At 35.1% G+C, this 16,108-nt stretch overlaps 3 protein-coding genes across 3 annotated transcripts; 2 read left to right on the top strand and 1 right to left on the bottom strand.

Annotated features, from left to right (window-relative positions):
- Positions 1 to 5,544: 5,544 nt before the first annotated feature.
- Positions 5,545 to 7,156, top strand: HELRODRAFT_65082 (hypothetical protein; the record flags this gene model as incomplete). The annotated part of the gene is made up of 6 exons (XM_009021874.1): positions 5,545 to 5,725; positions 5,936 to 6,042; positions 6,157 to 6,349; positions 6,437 to 6,483; positions 6,650 to 6,766; positions 7,007 to 7,156. 6 exons carry the CDS (start codon positions 5,545 to 5,547, stop codon positions 7,154 to 7,156), a joined length of 795 nt encoding a protein of 264 aa, XP_009020122.1.
- Positions 7,157 to 10,949: 3,793 nt separating this feature from the next.
- HELRODRAFT_162005 (hypothetical protein) lies at positions 10,950 to 12,715 on the top strand (the record flags this gene model as incomplete). The annotated part of the gene is made up of 4 exons (XM_009021873.1): positions 10,950 to 11,556; positions 11,663 to 12,001; positions 12,154 to 12,299; positions 12,392 to 12,715. The coding sequence occupies 4 exons, from the start codon at positions 10,950 to 10,952 to the stop codon at positions 12,713 to 12,715; spliced, it is 1,416 nt and encodes a 471-aa protein (XP_009020121.1).
- Positions 12,716 to 13,013: 298 nt separating this feature from the next.
- Positions 13,014 to 13,819, bottom strand: HELRODRAFT_162004 (hypothetical protein; the record flags this gene model as incomplete). Its single annotated transcript, XM_009021872.1, has 2 exons — positions 13,014 to 13,598; positions 13,787 to 13,819. 2 exons carry the CDS (start codon positions 13,817 to 13,819, stop codon positions 13,014 to 13,016), a joined length of 618 nt encoding a protein of 205 aa, XP_009020120.1.
- Between the last annotated feature and the right edge of the window lie 2,289 nt (positions 13,820 to 16,108).

Raw genomic sequence — 16,108 nt, 5'->3', positions numbered from 1 at the left:
TATCAAATCTCATTTGGATTCAACACCCAATCACTATAAGCCGTGAAATCCTCGACAGCAACATCAAAGTAATATACCAGAACACCAACTACACGCATCTTAAAATTGAATTTTAATAAATTAAACGTTCACCAGAAAACTTTAGTGAGAAAAATCGTAAAAACAAACTACAAACATATTAACGCAAAACATTCGGTAGAATTTATAGAATATTGTAGATAAAAAATATATATATATATATATTAGTTACTTTAATCAACAATTTAAAAAAAAATTTCAATTCATCGCTATATCGATGATGATGATTGTGACCTGACTGATTAAAAAGCATCAAGGAAAATTTTTAAAATAGGATGGAGACTTTGTTATATTGGGATATTCGTATATAAAGCGAGCAAAATTTTAATATAAAATCTACGCATACTGGCTCAGCTTGGCTTGGTTCGGCTTGGAATTGGATGTTAAGCAGTTATATGTATATATATATATATATATTTATTTATTTATATATATAATGGGATATTCGTATATAAAGCGAGCAAAATTTTAATATAAAATCTACGCATATTGGCTCAGCTTGGCTTGGCTCGGCTTGGCGGCGTGGAATCGGATGTTAAGCAAGGTGTGGTCTCAAACTATTTTGAATTCTCCCCGAAAAATTTGAACTGCGGCTTACATATGTAGCACTGATTGCTGTTGCTTTTATATGTATATATATAATTTTAATATAAAAGCCCTTATAAATCTAGGCATATTGGCCTAGCTTGGCTTGGCTTGGCTCGGTTTGAATCGGATGTTAAGCAAGGTGTGGTCTCAAACTATTTTGAATTCTCCCCGAAAAATTTGAACTGCGTGCGTACATATATAACACTGATTACTTTTGCTTTTATAATGAATTTATATTATATTAGCCTATAATAAATTATATTTATATATATATAAAGTGACTAGAATCCATGTATACAAATAATTAATAACATTATTTGTTTATAATAAAAAGCAATATAGCAGGGTTATACAGCCAATCAAAAAGTTTCGAAGGCTTCCCTTTGATGACGCCAATTTGGTACGGTTAGCATTGTGGTTAAGACTGTATAATAGTGTAGCACTTAATTAATTAAGTTTTTTACAGATGTGAATGATTGAAATGATGTTAATAGGAGCTGAGACAACATGAAAATCAGATCAGGTGTACTGCCTCGCTTGAAGCAGTCTGTCTGATCTCATTTATTTTATTTTTATAATTTTTTATTTTTATTTATTTTATTATATAGAGTTATATAGAGTTATATAGAGTTATATAGAGTTTGCGCGGTTATATAGAGTTTGCGCGGTTATATAGAGTTATATAGAGTTTGCGCGGTTATATAGAGTTTGCGCGGTTATATAGAGTTATATAGAGTTTGCGCGGTTATATAGAGTTATATAGAGTTTGCGCGGTTATATAGAGTTATATAGAGTTTGCGCGGTTATATAGAGTTATATAGAGTTTGCGCGGTTATATAGAGTTATATAGAGTTTGCGCGGTTATATAGAGTTTGCGCGGTTATATAGAGTTATATAGAGTTTGCGCGGTTACATGGAGTTGCGCGGCTATATAGAGTTATATAGAGTTTGTATGTTTATCTGGGGTTTGTGTGTTTGTATGTGGTATTTTTTTAATTTTAGGTGGGTTCTTTAGCGGGTGCTCATACATACATTACATACATCATGTTTGTTTGTGTGGTAGTATTTTATGTTCTGTTTTACTCCTTTTTCTCTTTCTTCATGAGTCTTGAGTTAAGTTAATGAAGCATAGGTAGGTGAGGTAAAAATTAATTTATTATATAGGTAGGCTAGGGCATAAGGTAATTTAGTTACATAGGTAGGTTAGAGACTCCTATTCTTTTACTCTACTTTGTGGTGTGATTTTTGTTTTGTGTTTTTTTTTTGTTTCACACCACATATTCAGCAGGTACGCGGTGGTTCCTGGTTTTAGCGAGGTTTTTATTTATTGATTGTAGTATATATTTTTTTCTTACAGGTCTTACTCTCTACGTTTTAGTCTTTTTTTCTATTTTACCATTTTTATTTTTATTTATTTAAGATGCGTCATTTAGCACAACTACTCAAACACACACATTACATTAGTTAGCTATATAGGTAAGTTAGATAGGGGTAATTTTATTTGTAGGTAGGATAGATAGGAAGCATCCAACACTAATGTAGTTGAATAGGTAGGCGCATAAGTTTATCGCTTCTATTTTTTCTTGCACCCACATTACACGCATCAGCGTATTACACACACACACACACACACACACAAATACATACAAACACATATGTTAGTATTTGAGCGTAATTTTATTTTCATTACACATTCTAATTTATTATTACTAAGGTTGAGAGTAATTTAATTTCATAGGTAGTTAAGGGCAATGATGTAATTCTAAGAACAATCTTGTAATGTAAATTAAATGTTGTAAGTGTATCGGTAGGTAGGTTAATTATTAAGTTTAAATTATTATTAGGTTGGAGCCCAAGGCATTACGTAGGTGGTGGGGTGGGGCCGATTGGCGAATGAATTGGGCTCTTGAGTTTTATAATTTTAGGTAAGCTAGGGCCATAATGTAATGAATAGGTAAGTTAAGGCTACGTTGTACACACATACTCATTAATAGATTTAGGGTTTAAGTTATACATTTTTTTTACTAAGTTGGAGCCCAAGGCATTATGTAGGTGGTGGGGTGGGGCCGATTGGCGAATGAATTGGGCTCTTGAGTTTTGTAATTTTAGGTAAGCTAGGGCTTAATTGTAATGAATAGGTAAGTTGAGGCTTAGACGTTATTAGCTAAGGCACCTGAATAGGTAGATAGGATTATTTATATAACTAATTTGAGACGCCTGCACTTATTATTAACACCCTCATGAACGGCTGCCTTGACGTGGCGAGGGGGCTTCTCACTAAATGCCGTTCACTTTTTTTAATTGTTTTGTTTTGTCTGATCTTATTTATTTTATTTTTATAGTTTTTTCATTTTTATTTATTTTATTATATAGAGTTATATAGAGTTTGAATATCTGTGGTTTGTGTGTATGTTGTTTTTTTTATATTTTAGGTGGGTTCTTTAGCGGTTGCTCATACATACATACATAATACATACATCATGTTTGTTTGTGTGGTAGTATTTTATTTGATTTAGTCATTATGATATGCTGTGAACTGTTCTTACTAAATGTTATTTTTACGTGAATCATTCTCGAGAACTACTAAGGAGAGTGTATAATAATAATGGATAATAATTATTTTTTTCGGTTGATATTTTGTTATATTTGTTTGTTTAAAATACGAATTTTTAAAAAATTGACGTTTTTAAAATTTTAATTAACCGTCACTTTTCATTTTTGAATGAATTCAAATAAAAGAAACTATTGTGTTTTTCTTTCTTTACTAAAATCTCGAAATTGTTTGTAGATATGCACGGTTAAGTGTTTTCTCGAGTTTGAACAGGCCTTGCAAATATTTTTTTATTTTTTTTTTCGTTGAGTTGGTTCATTCAATTTGGTTCATTGATTGGTTGATTGATTGATCGGTTGGTTGATTGGTGATTGATTGATTGATTGATTGATTGATTGACTGGCTGGCTGGCTGGCTGGCTGGCTGGCTGACTGACTGACTGACTGACTGACTGACTGACTGACTGACTGACTGACTGACTGACTGACTGACTGACTGACTGACTGACTGACTGACTGACTGACTGACTGACTGACTGACTGACTGACTGACTGACTGACTGACTGACTGACTGATTGATTGATTTTATAGTATTTATTGTATACATGAAAAAAAAAATCCGATTAAGCCAAACTACGGCTTCAGTAAGTCACTGTTTTTCACCAGACAAAAGCAATTTCTATATTTATATTGACAAAAATAATTGTGATATGAATATATTGATTTATTTAAAGCATTACATGTGCAAAAAACCGCTATCATAAGAGTTCTTTGAAACCCAGTAAGCCACTGCTTTAAGCCAACGTATGATTTCAGCAACCAGTTTCTACGAGAATGTAAAACATTCATTGAATATATTGAAGATATAGTTGTTCAAATAACAATTTTGATTTATTTAGGCCGTTTATTTCATAAGCAAACAAATGTTTAACATGATTGAATAGTGTAAAAAAAGGGTGACTATAGTTCAATCCTAGTAAGCCAACCTTCGGCTTCAGTCGGCCACCGGATTTCACCGGACCAAAAGCATTTTTTTTATTCAAATTAACAAAATAATTTAATAATACATAATTTTATTATTTTATTAAATAAAATTAAATAGAATTACTACAATGTTTTAAGCATATTAAGTCAAGTAAATATTTCATATAGCTTGCTCGTTAAAATTCATGCAATTTCGTAAGCCAACAATCCAAGCATGTCAAATAGCCCAAATATTACACATTCTATCCTTTAAGTAAAGCTTTAACGCTGCTGCTCGTCTAGTTGCTCGTGCCCCTTTCTTTTCTCAAATCTCCATATCTTGTTCTCTTGCACTGGCTACCTATAAAATATAGAATAATTTTTAAAATTTGTACATTTATGTATAAGTCTCAATCTAAATTATTTCAAAAGTACTTATCAGATGTATTAAGTGAACCTAAACGCCCCGGTTTACGATCGTCTTCTTTTCGCTTCTTAACTCGTGTTAAACACTCTTTTGCCAAATCTGCTTTTGCTTTTTCTGGCCCTTTTCTCTGGAACTCTCTACCTACCTACCTACTTCTCTGACTACTTCTCCATCACTTACGAAGTTCAAAGCGGATCTCAAGACCCATCTGTTTTCAAAATTCATTGAGGAGCGATGTTGAACATCGCGGAAATAGCGCTTTACAAGCTAATTGATTGGTTGATTGATTGGTTGATTGGTTGATTGATTGATTGATTGGTTGATTGGTTGATTGATTGATTGATTGATTGATTGATTGATTGATTGATTGATTGATTGATTGATTGATTGATTGATTGATTGATTGATTGATTGATTGATTGATTGATTGATTGATTGATTGATTGATTGATTGATTGATTGATTGATTGATTGATTGATTGATTGATTGATTGATTGATTGATTGATTGATTGATTGATTGATTGATTGATTGATTGATTGATTGATTGATTGATTGATTGATTGATATTTTTTAACAAGTAACAAAACTTTTAAATCTGTCACCGCGTGTGTCACTTTTTTACGTTACATTGTTAAATCCGTATTTGCAATGTTTTATCCATGGTTTTATATCTGAAAGTTTTAGTTGTCTAAATGACCTGCCATGAGTGTTGATTGAACTTCGGAATTCCCAATTAATATAAAAATGTGTGTGTGTGGTGTGTGCTAAATAATTTATGGCCGCGCCAACTTCTTGATTAGGAGAAGAAAAGTGATAACCTGATAACACTTTCAATCAATCAATGGCCTTATTGATTTGCTCCATATACATCTTACTGCTATATCTGGCTCTCCAGATTATAAGATTAATATTTGCTGACGGAGATTTGAAGTTGATGTGGAAAGAGAGGTTTGGAAACAGAATTGACAAATTAAAAGGCAGAGTTTGCTGGGTTACTGGAGCCTCTTCCGGAATTGGAGAATACTTGTCCTACGAACTGGCAAGAGCCAACTGCAAGTTGGTTCTTTCTGCTAGAAATAAAGCTGCACTTGATGAAGTGAAGAAAAGGTGTCTAAGTAAGTTTAAAATTTTAAATTAAATTTAAAAATTGAGCAGAAAAAAATAACTAATACTTAATTTAATACCAAAAAAACTTTCTCTAAAAGTCTAAAAAATTTATTAAACTAAATTTACTATATTTCAATTCAACTAATCAGAATTTTTCACTTATTAAAATTTATGTTGAAAACTGCAATACCACTATACTATACTATATTGTTCTGTAGCTACTGGCCGACTGACTGAGGATGACATCTTAGTTCTTCCATTTGATGTGAAAAATGTTGGTTATCATAAGGAGGCCATGCAAATTGTGTTGAAAAAATTTAATCAAGTCTGTAAACAATACATTGTTTAACTATAATACTTTATTACTAACTGTAAAAATAAACCTTGCGGCTCATGTGTTTATTTCAAATAAACTAATTAGCCAGAAATTAAATTTCAGATTGACATCTTAATAAACAATGCTGGGAGATCCCAGAGAGAATTTATAATAGACACAGACATCTCTGTTGATAAGGAATTGATTGATTTGAATGTCTTATCACCCATCTCACTTGTCAAATGTGTTCTGCCTGACATGATTAAAAGGAAGAGTGGCCACATTGTTGTAACCAGTAGCCTGGCTGGCAAATTTGGTTGGTTTTTGTGATATTTTTTATATAGTATTGTTTTCATTTAAGAGATGATTGTGAATGATAATTAGATTAATTTTTGGTTCATAGGTCTTCCATACTCCGCAAGTTATTGTTTGTCCAAATGGGCTATCAATGTATGCTGATCATATTTATAATCTTTTTTTTATAATCTTCATTGTCATTGCTGCATCATTACAATCATCAAAATTGTTAAATCATTGATTATGTTCTTTTTATTTTTGTCCATTTCGGTCATCCCTAATATCATATTCTTAATCACCTTTTAAAAAACTCGAACAGGGATGGCATGAGTCTTTGTATTGCGAAATGAAACAGCACAACATAGATGTCACCATCGTCTGTCCTGGTCCCATTGATACAAAATGTGAAGATAATTGCATCAGTAATTCTTTTAAAGTCAGTTTTATCAGGGTGGTGATAATATCAATATTGTTGTTGAAGGCGAAATTACACCTTGGTGATGATGATGAAAAATGAATATTCTAATGATTATGATGTGCTGGATAATTAATTAATTCTTCATATTTTGCCACAATTTTCATCATCATCGTGTCATCTCAATGAATCGTTTTACCATCGTCATATTCGGCTTTATCACCATCACTTTAACGTTATCGTTACCAGCCGTCCAACGAGAAGTCGGTAAAGAAGATGACGTCATCAAGATGTGCTGAATTAATGTTGGTGGCCATCGTGAATAAGTTGCAAGAAGTGTGGATAGCCAGACAGCCATTTTTGTTCTTCACTTATCTTAATCAGTTTCTACCACAACTGGTTTTGTGGTGAGCCGTGATTGTAATGGTGATTATGATGATAATGCTGCTAATTTTACAAATGTAAACATTACAGGATAAACTCGAAGTCATTGATTTCAATGAAACTTAGAGCGGGAAGATGAAGAAGAAATAGAAAAGAATTGATGGTGTTTATAATTTTCATCATCACATTCATCAATGTTATTATGAATATCATATGTGAGAAGTTTATTATTTATAGAAGTATTGATTCAAAGCAATGGTTTGTTTGTGTTCTTGTGTTTTTTTCGTACCTCTTCGCTTTTCTTTCATTTGAAATATTTGCTTCAAACAATGTTTGTGATACGGCACAAATTCTACACGGCTGTTGATGATACTGAACCTATCAAAGCACCTGCTTCAATAATTTTTGTCTAATCCATTCCAAATTATAAAATTCATTCTAAGTTAAATAGTTTAATTTGTAATTTTGTATTAGAAATCACTCCAAAATACGTTCCTACTTGAAATGTTGTGTTCAAGATGGGATCAAATTTCTTTAAAATCATTTTCCGTTTTGTTAAAATTAAAAAAAATAACTTTGATTTTCAATGCAAGTTTTGAATTCCTTTTCAAGTTCGACATCAGAAAAAAAACCATTTATATTGCACAGATATATCATGTGTTCACGCATCTAAGCTTATACACATGTAGATGCAGTAGCATGTTATATATCTAAAGAGCACGATATATATCTTGTGCTCTCATGTACATTGAACCCGGAGGCACGGTGAATGAATGTAAGAATGAGTGGTGTGTGTGTGTAATGTAGTTGTAGTGCTTGTCGTGTGTGGGTCCGTCGAAGAAATGTCTGAGGGGAGAAGATTGGCGGCTCTAATGGACGGAAGATTCTTTACAGTGGTCAGAGAGTTCGAGAACAAGATCGTTGCCAGGTGTGAAGCTTGTCCAAAATTTCACATCATATAAGTTTATGAATTTGGATTAATAAATACGTGCCGTCCGGGTGAGTCGTACCTGTCAGACGCGGACAACAGCGTGAAGCAGCTAGACACCTACAGCCCAATCAAGAAAGGTTTTGTGAGGTACCCTACTTCCATTCCATCGTTGAAAAGTTGCTCAGTGGTGCTGTATTCGTTGAGACATCGTGACAGGAATAAACTATCTGACGACATGTTTGAAAAGTTGACTTTGATCAAACTTAACGAGTGTCTAGGCTGACTGAAACATTCTCAAAATTTACAATTTTTATAATTTTCGATATATGAATGAATGTAAGTGAATTGCGTTAAATTAAACTATATCGAGTTGTTGCTGTTTCGAAGATAAATCTTCTTATGAAACTCTTTAAAAGCTACACTAAGACTTGACTTTATTTCAAAATGATTCATTATTTTTGATTTCTATTAAAAATATAAAACTATTTTGCTTGGTTCTTTCATTTGCACAGGAGGTGCCATAGAATTCTTTCCTAAGTTAAGAATAGCAATGTATGAATTTACAGATTTGTACTATTTAGTCGACAATATTGGTTTTCTATCTTTTCTTCTGCCTCGTAGGATTAAATCGTACGAACAGGTGTACGTAGTCATATATATATATATATATATATATATATATATATATATATATATATACGTTATATATAAATATATAATAGCCCCAACTTACAGAGTGATGTTTTTATTTCAGCAGCTGTAAACGAAGCAGAAGAACAACAAGCCTCTTCGTACGTTTGTATTGATTTTTTTCGTATGAATAAGCATTAGTTGCCCTGTGTCAGTAAATGTATGTATGTATGTATGTATGCATGCATGTATGTATGTATGTATGTATGCATGCATGTATGTATGTATGTATGAATGAATGTATGTGTGTATTTTTTTGCTTCTCTATTGACTCACAATAGAGTTGTGTAGTATATATGTGTGTGTGTGTCTGTGTGTGTGTGTGAGTGTAATCCACAAAGTGTTTTTAGATCCTGATATAGCAATGAAATTAAATTGAGAAGACTGTGGTGTAAAAAATTTCCATATACAATTGATATGTAGTCGTGTTAAGTTTGTAAATAAACATCCCACCAACGTCATATTTCGTAGCATCACACTTAGCAAACCTAAAAATAATAAACTTTTTTACATAAATACACACACACACACACACACACATATATATATATATATATAGTGTATATTTGTATATACACATATATGTACTTGTACATACACACACATAAAATATATACTCCACACGTTGTTTCAGTGTAACAGCCCGTTCATAATTTTCAGACGCGCATTGTAACATTATAAAAAAAATTATAGACAAGGATAAAATTTACACATGAAGAATTAATAATTTAGTATTAAATTTAACGATAACTACTGTAATTTGTGTGTTTTCGTGAAAATAAATTAAGAAAATATGATTACATTGGTAGGATATTAATGTAAATTCATTTTAAGTTTGTCATAATTTACTTATAATATTTATATCATCAATTTATATTATATATATAATTAATGTTATGGACGTTAAGCGAATCTAAAAATAAATAAGAGACAGTTAGTTGGTGTTGTTTTGGTTGATGTTGTTGTGGCTGGTGTTGTTGTGGTTGATGTTGTTGTGGCTGGTGTAGTTGTGGTTGATGTTGTTGTGGTTGTTGTAGTTGTGGTTGTTTTGTCTGATTTTGATGCTAACTTTGACAGAATCTTCTGTCGTTTTAATTTAACAATGCAAATTTTTTTATTCTGGAAACCTATTTCTTCTTTACAGAATTCATAAGTTTATTGTAACGTGCCTGTGTGTGTGTGTCCATGCTAAAATTAATTTCTTCTCGAAGTTTCAAGTCAAATCACCATGGCAATTATCATCTTATCTTCAATCTTTCTCTCTATTTCCTCTCTCTCTCTATCTCTCTCTCTCTCTCTCTCACACATACAGCTTTATTTTCGTTTCCTCTCGATGAAAAACAATATGTTTTTATTGTAAGGTCGTCTCATTACATACATCTATATAACATACATACATACACAACGCTATTTGTCTGCGTTTCAATATAAAGGCCTCTGGTTACAATATTTCGAAATAAGGATAAAAACAGAACCTTAATACTCAGTTTCATGTTGGAAAGTATGTATTGTTGTATGTATGTATGCATGTATGTGAACGTACGTAGTGTGTTTGTTGGTAATCATTTTTTATCTTTTCAATTACTTTGCATGATTTCAATTATATTTTTCCAGGATCTTTCGTGCACGATCATCCGGTTAATTTATTCATTCCAGCAACAACAACATTAAAAGCAACAACAACAACATTAACAACAACAGCATTAACAACAAAAAGATTATCAATCCAACACTAACGCGAATGATAAATATCATCACCTCAACGACAAAAACTCCATTTTTCCATCTTTTTTATTATTTATTTAGCATAATACACGTCAGGAACATGGATACAAATGATTGTACGTCAAATGCAACCTAACAAAATTTAACGTATAATGACAAGAACAACAGCCCGTCACTAACGAGAGGCAATATTGCAGTGCAATTATTAACAACAACGTTAAGATTTATGGAGACAACAAAACAAACAACCCACCACCCGTATAATTAAATCAATTAACATCAATAAACGAGAGAGAGAGAGAGAGAGAGAGAGAGAGAGAGAGAGAGAGAGAGAAAGAAAAGGAATTCGTTTAAACTTTCACCAGCTCGTCATCACCAGCACCGCCATCATTATCGTCGTCATCAACTTCTTCATTGCCTATCAGTTGGTTTTCCTCTGGGTCTTCCTCTCATTCCTTCTCTTCATCTTTCGAGATGTCATCGACCTCGAAGGTGACCTTCAAGACCATGGACTACTTCAAATTCCGCAAGTACGTCATCGACGGCAACCGTGACGACACATCCTGCTGCAGTAAGGAAGTGACGTCACTTATGAGCGCAGTGCAGACCTTAAATCTGCGCGACGACGAATTTGACGCAAGCGACAGAGGAAGATTCGACGAGATTTCGACTTGTTACAAGCAGATCCTGCAGTGCAGACGAGTTGATTCCATCGACGTTCGCCTGAAGAGCGGGTGGTGGGGCGAACAAAAATCCGGTCTGTCGGTCGGTAAAATCAAGCCCGCTATGTTACTCGAGATCCTCGTTGCTAAGACACGTGACTGGCTGTCTAGGCATAACGACGGTTGCCATGACAACGATGATTCTATAAATAAAAATATTGAAAAAAGTGGCATGTACGTCTTGAAACACAGGGAGAAATCATGTTTCCAAATAGTGCAGAAATGCGACCAGAGCGTGTTTGGACAGTGCGCGGAGTTCTTCAAGACAGCATTCGACGGATCTGCACATTCGGCTATCGGTTCGTTGCTGGTTGTTAGTCTGGTCAATGATTGGGACTTCTACTTCATCAACACGCCTGGTCAGCTAATTTATTAAACTAGCATTCAATTGTTAAATACATGTTGAGGATATCTCAAAAAATAAATTACTAACAATTCATTCCCTAAATATTTTCGAAATATCAGATAAAAGACCGGACATAATGCAGATAGTGGAGAACGATTTGATCCTGAAACATGACTCCCTCTGGCCACACGGACTCAACAGCACGTTCATCATCCAATCCCCGTTCGACATCCATCACTTCAGACTTTCCTGCATAAGACATCAGTGGCCTCCAGAAAAAAAGATTAAAAATATAAAGGTACCTCCCCTAGACGTCAATCAATTAGTGACCTCCACGAGTGAAAAGTCAACTGCGAAATTGAGTGGAAGTAACAGTAATGGAAACGTTACATCTGTACAACATACATCTAACCTGAGCGCTGTTTCGAATGTTAAGGAGACTACGCCACAAAGACCAGGTTATATCATTGATTCATCATACCATTAAATAAGTTGTTAAACTAAATTGATCGACTAAAATAAAACGATTAATATTTTACAATATAAATTTTTCCACAAACATCGGTTAGGCCTATATGATGAATATTTCATTTGTTCACGATTATCACAGCTTCAGCAAAATCATGTCCCGCGAAGCCAACGAACATTTCCTCTCATGCTACGAAGACCCCTCAAAGACCATCCACAGCTTTCAAGGGACCCGCCACTAATTCAAACGATAAGAGTCCCAGTCCCGTTAAATCACCATCCAAACAGGTTTCCTTCTGCCTATTCTCTCAAGTTTATTTACTGGTTTACATCACCTGTTGTAAAATATTGTATAAACATATTTACTTTTACATTTTCAGCCCATACCCAGTGCAAGAAGTTCAAAAGCATTATCAACGTCAAACACGAAGGATCTGAAAAAGCTGAAACAAACCTCTGAAGCGGTCGCATCTCTTACGGTGACTGACAGCAACCCAAACATCTCCACGAGCAACAACAGCAACGAGGACAGTCCGAATTCCAACAACGTACCGATAAAAGAAAACTACCAACCTTCTGATGAAAATGATAAAACAACCATAGCGACCGTCGATGATGTACCGACTGACGAATCTCAACCGCTGAAACGCTCCAACACTTTTACCAGACTCGACAACGAAGAACTGTACAACGAGCCAGCATAGTATTTGACGAATAAAATTCGTTACATGCGGCCACTATTAGATAACTTCAAAATATGAATTACATCCTCTCTAATGATAATAATAAGTAATAACTTTTTCTTAACGCTATATATAAAAGCTTAACTCTACCGAAACACGACAACAACAACAAACAATTGGAAAGAAACAAAACGACAAAAAGTAAACAGTGAAAACAATTCTTCAATATTTCGATCTCCATTAGCAGCAATTCATGACATCATCAACTAGGTCATCGTCGTCTCATCCATTACTTCCTCCTTCTCCGCCTCCTCATTATTTAAAATTTGTCATTTCCCACAACAGCGGCATCCACATTATCCTGCTGAAATTTCTTGTTGGCATTCAATTCGACAGCCTCTCCGACGGTTTCTGCATTATTCGATCGTTGGGATTCTTTTAAAATAGAACCAAACTCTGTTGGCATTTTGGTCGAAGATTTTTTTTTCATAGATAATTTATTTGGTGGCAAAATTTTACTGCCAGCATGTTTAATTGAAGATGTTTTTCCAGAAGATTTAGCGGTAGGGTTAGGGTTAGCGGTAGGAACATTGCCTTCTTCGGCGTTTGACCGGCGCACTTCATCTCGATCTTGTTGAGTGGGTTTGTTGTCGTCATCAAATGTATGATTATTTCTCTCATTTGTTGATTCATCCTTGTTGCCATCATCACTCATTTGATTTTTGTCCGATGTTACTTCTTCGTTCACCGTATTTTCATCATCTAATTCTCCCTGTAAGATTTCCTCTGTTGCATCTTCATCGAACTTCCTATCTTGATCCAATTCGACCAGAGCATCGTTCTCAGAGAACTCCAATTCCTGGCTGGTTACATCGTCTCGAGTTGTGTTCGGAACTGAACTCTCCTGCGATATAAATAATAAAAATTATTTTCAATTTTCCTGTAGCTAAATTCATGAAGAATGATATTCATTAATTTCGAGTTAAGATTTTTAAACACAATAATTATTATTGTCGGTACACAACATATGTGCTTGCATAGCTAAATATATCAACATTAGTTATTGGTACATTTAATTTATATAATGTGAACGCTTCGCCTCGTGTTCAACCAATCCACCAACATGTTGTGATATTTATTCGTTGCTTTAATACTCGCTACGTAATGTTAAAAATGAAAATAAGTCTACGTAAAGTTTGTTTGTTCGTCACGTTTATTCCATTTTTACTAATATAAATGCATATAAAATAAATTGATGTGTGCGATGTTAAACTGATTCTAAAAAAATTTTAAAACTTAAATTTATTATTAAATTGTTCAGAATGTATATATACGTATTTGCGTGGAAGTAAACTTGCATCTTATCTATCACAGGTGTTAATACAAAAAAAATTAATTAAAAATTTTCGCGTTCGTTTTGATGTTGTTTCTGATGTTGTCGCTTATGTATTCGCCTGTTTTCATTTGTCCAATAAATTTATTTGCCATTATTTAAAGTGGATATCTTCGACTGATGTTCAAAAGTGAAAATTATCACAGCATGCTTGCAACGACATTTTCAATAAATCTCAAAATATAGCCTTCATTTTTTTCGTGACTACGCATTTTCAGGCATAGACTTTTTTTCGGCTTCAATCTGCGAAACATTCTTCGAACCAGTAGCAGCAGCAGCAGTTTCACCAGCACCGGCTGCATCTTCACTGATAACGGCTGCTTCCTCAGCCATGCTACCAGTTGCTGCTGCACCACCATCAGCTGCTTCACCAGCAGTTTCATTAGCAGCAGTAGTTCCTTCTTGGGTTGACTGCTGAGCCACAGAAGCACCTGCCGCAGATTGCTTGGCTGATGCAACTGGAACAGATTGTTTAGCTGAAGTAGCGGTGGATTGTTTTGTTGCAGCAGCTCCATCAGACTGTCTAGATTCATTAATAGCAGGATCACCTGCCTGAGAATGTTTAGATGCATCAGAACCAGTTTTTGATTGCTTTGCCGAGCCAGTTCCTTCTGACTGTTTAGGTGAAGCGGTTGCAGCAGCCTCAGTTACTGGGGCATCTTCTTGAGCTTCAGCTGTCATGGACTGTTGCCCTTGAGAAGCAGCTTCTATGGATTGTTGTCCTTGAGAAACAGCTCCTACAGAGGGTTTTCCTTGAGAAACAGCCGTTACAGAAGGTTTTTCCTGATCGACAACTGCAACTAACTGCTGTTCTTGAGAAGCAGCTTCTACGGACTGTCGTTCTTGAGTAGCAGCACCTACAGAGGGTTTTCCTTGAGAAGCAGCCGTTACAGAGGGTTTTCCCTGAGAGGCAACTGCCACAGATTGCTGTCCTTGAGACACAGCTCCTATTGACGTCTTGCCCTGAGAAACAGCTACCACTGATGGTTTGCTTTCAGAGGCAGCAGCTACAGACGGCTTGCCTTGAGATACAGCTGCCACAGATGGTTTGCCTTCAGAGGCAGCAGCTACAGACGGCTTGTCTTGGGAAACAGCTGCCACAGATGGTTTGCCTTCAGAGGCAGCAGCTACAGACGGTTTGTCTTGAGAAACAGCTGTCACAGATGGTTTGCCTTCAGAGGCAGCAGCTATAGACGACTTGCCTTGAGAAACAGCTGCCACGGACGGTTTCTCTTCAGAAGGAGCTGATGGGTTAGTAGGACAACCTTCAGCAGACTGTCTAACTGCAGTTGAGGGTGTAGACTTTTTAGTCTGTTGAGTCGAAAGCTCGCCAGTTTCGGCCTGCGTTGATAACTTGATTTGATCCTGTAATGTAGTTTCAAAAGTTTCCGGCATGACAGAAGATTTTTTTGTGTAATGTGGAACCGCGGGCTCATTTGTTGAAGGCGATTCTTCTTGTTTGTTCAGAGATTGTTTTATTTCCTTCTTTTGATTATCATCAAGGCAGGGCACACTGGCCTTCGTATCTGTCACCTGCGGTGAAATTGACGATTCACATCTTTTTTCGCAATCAATTTTTACGAAAACTGTCATTTTATCGATTTCTTGCTCGCATGGGTCGCATCTTATTGGAATTGGCTTGCCGCCGGGACCATCATTCATAAGGACTAGTGTAACAATATTTTGTTTTTTGCAACTACTTTGTACAACTTGTTGCTCTTGTGTGGCGCATGCATCTGTATTGGACGCAGGTTCTGGGGGTTGTTTATTTGCGACGTTTGTTAAAGAAGAGCCACATTTAAATTCAGTGGGCTCTTGTACTGCAGTTTTAACGACGGTGGATGAAGAGCACCTGAATTCTGATTCTTTCTTAGGAACACCGGATGTATCTTTTTCTTTGGCATCAGCAAAGCCAGAAACTTTTGGAACTTCAGTCAGTGACACACCACATTTGAAATCAGGTTGATTTGCTTCTGGCACTAAACAACTAGCCGTCTGTGCTGGCCACAAACCACATTGAT

The sequence above is a fragment of the Helobdella robusta genome (genome assembly GCF_000326865.2).
Source record: "Helobdella robusta unplaced genomic scaffold HELROscaffold_3, whole genome shotgun sequence".
NCBI lineage: Eukaryota > Metazoa > Annelida > Clitellata > Rhynchobdellida > Glossiphoniidae > Helobdella > Helobdella robusta.
This window is presented reverse-complemented; position numbering and strand designations above follow the sequence as displayed.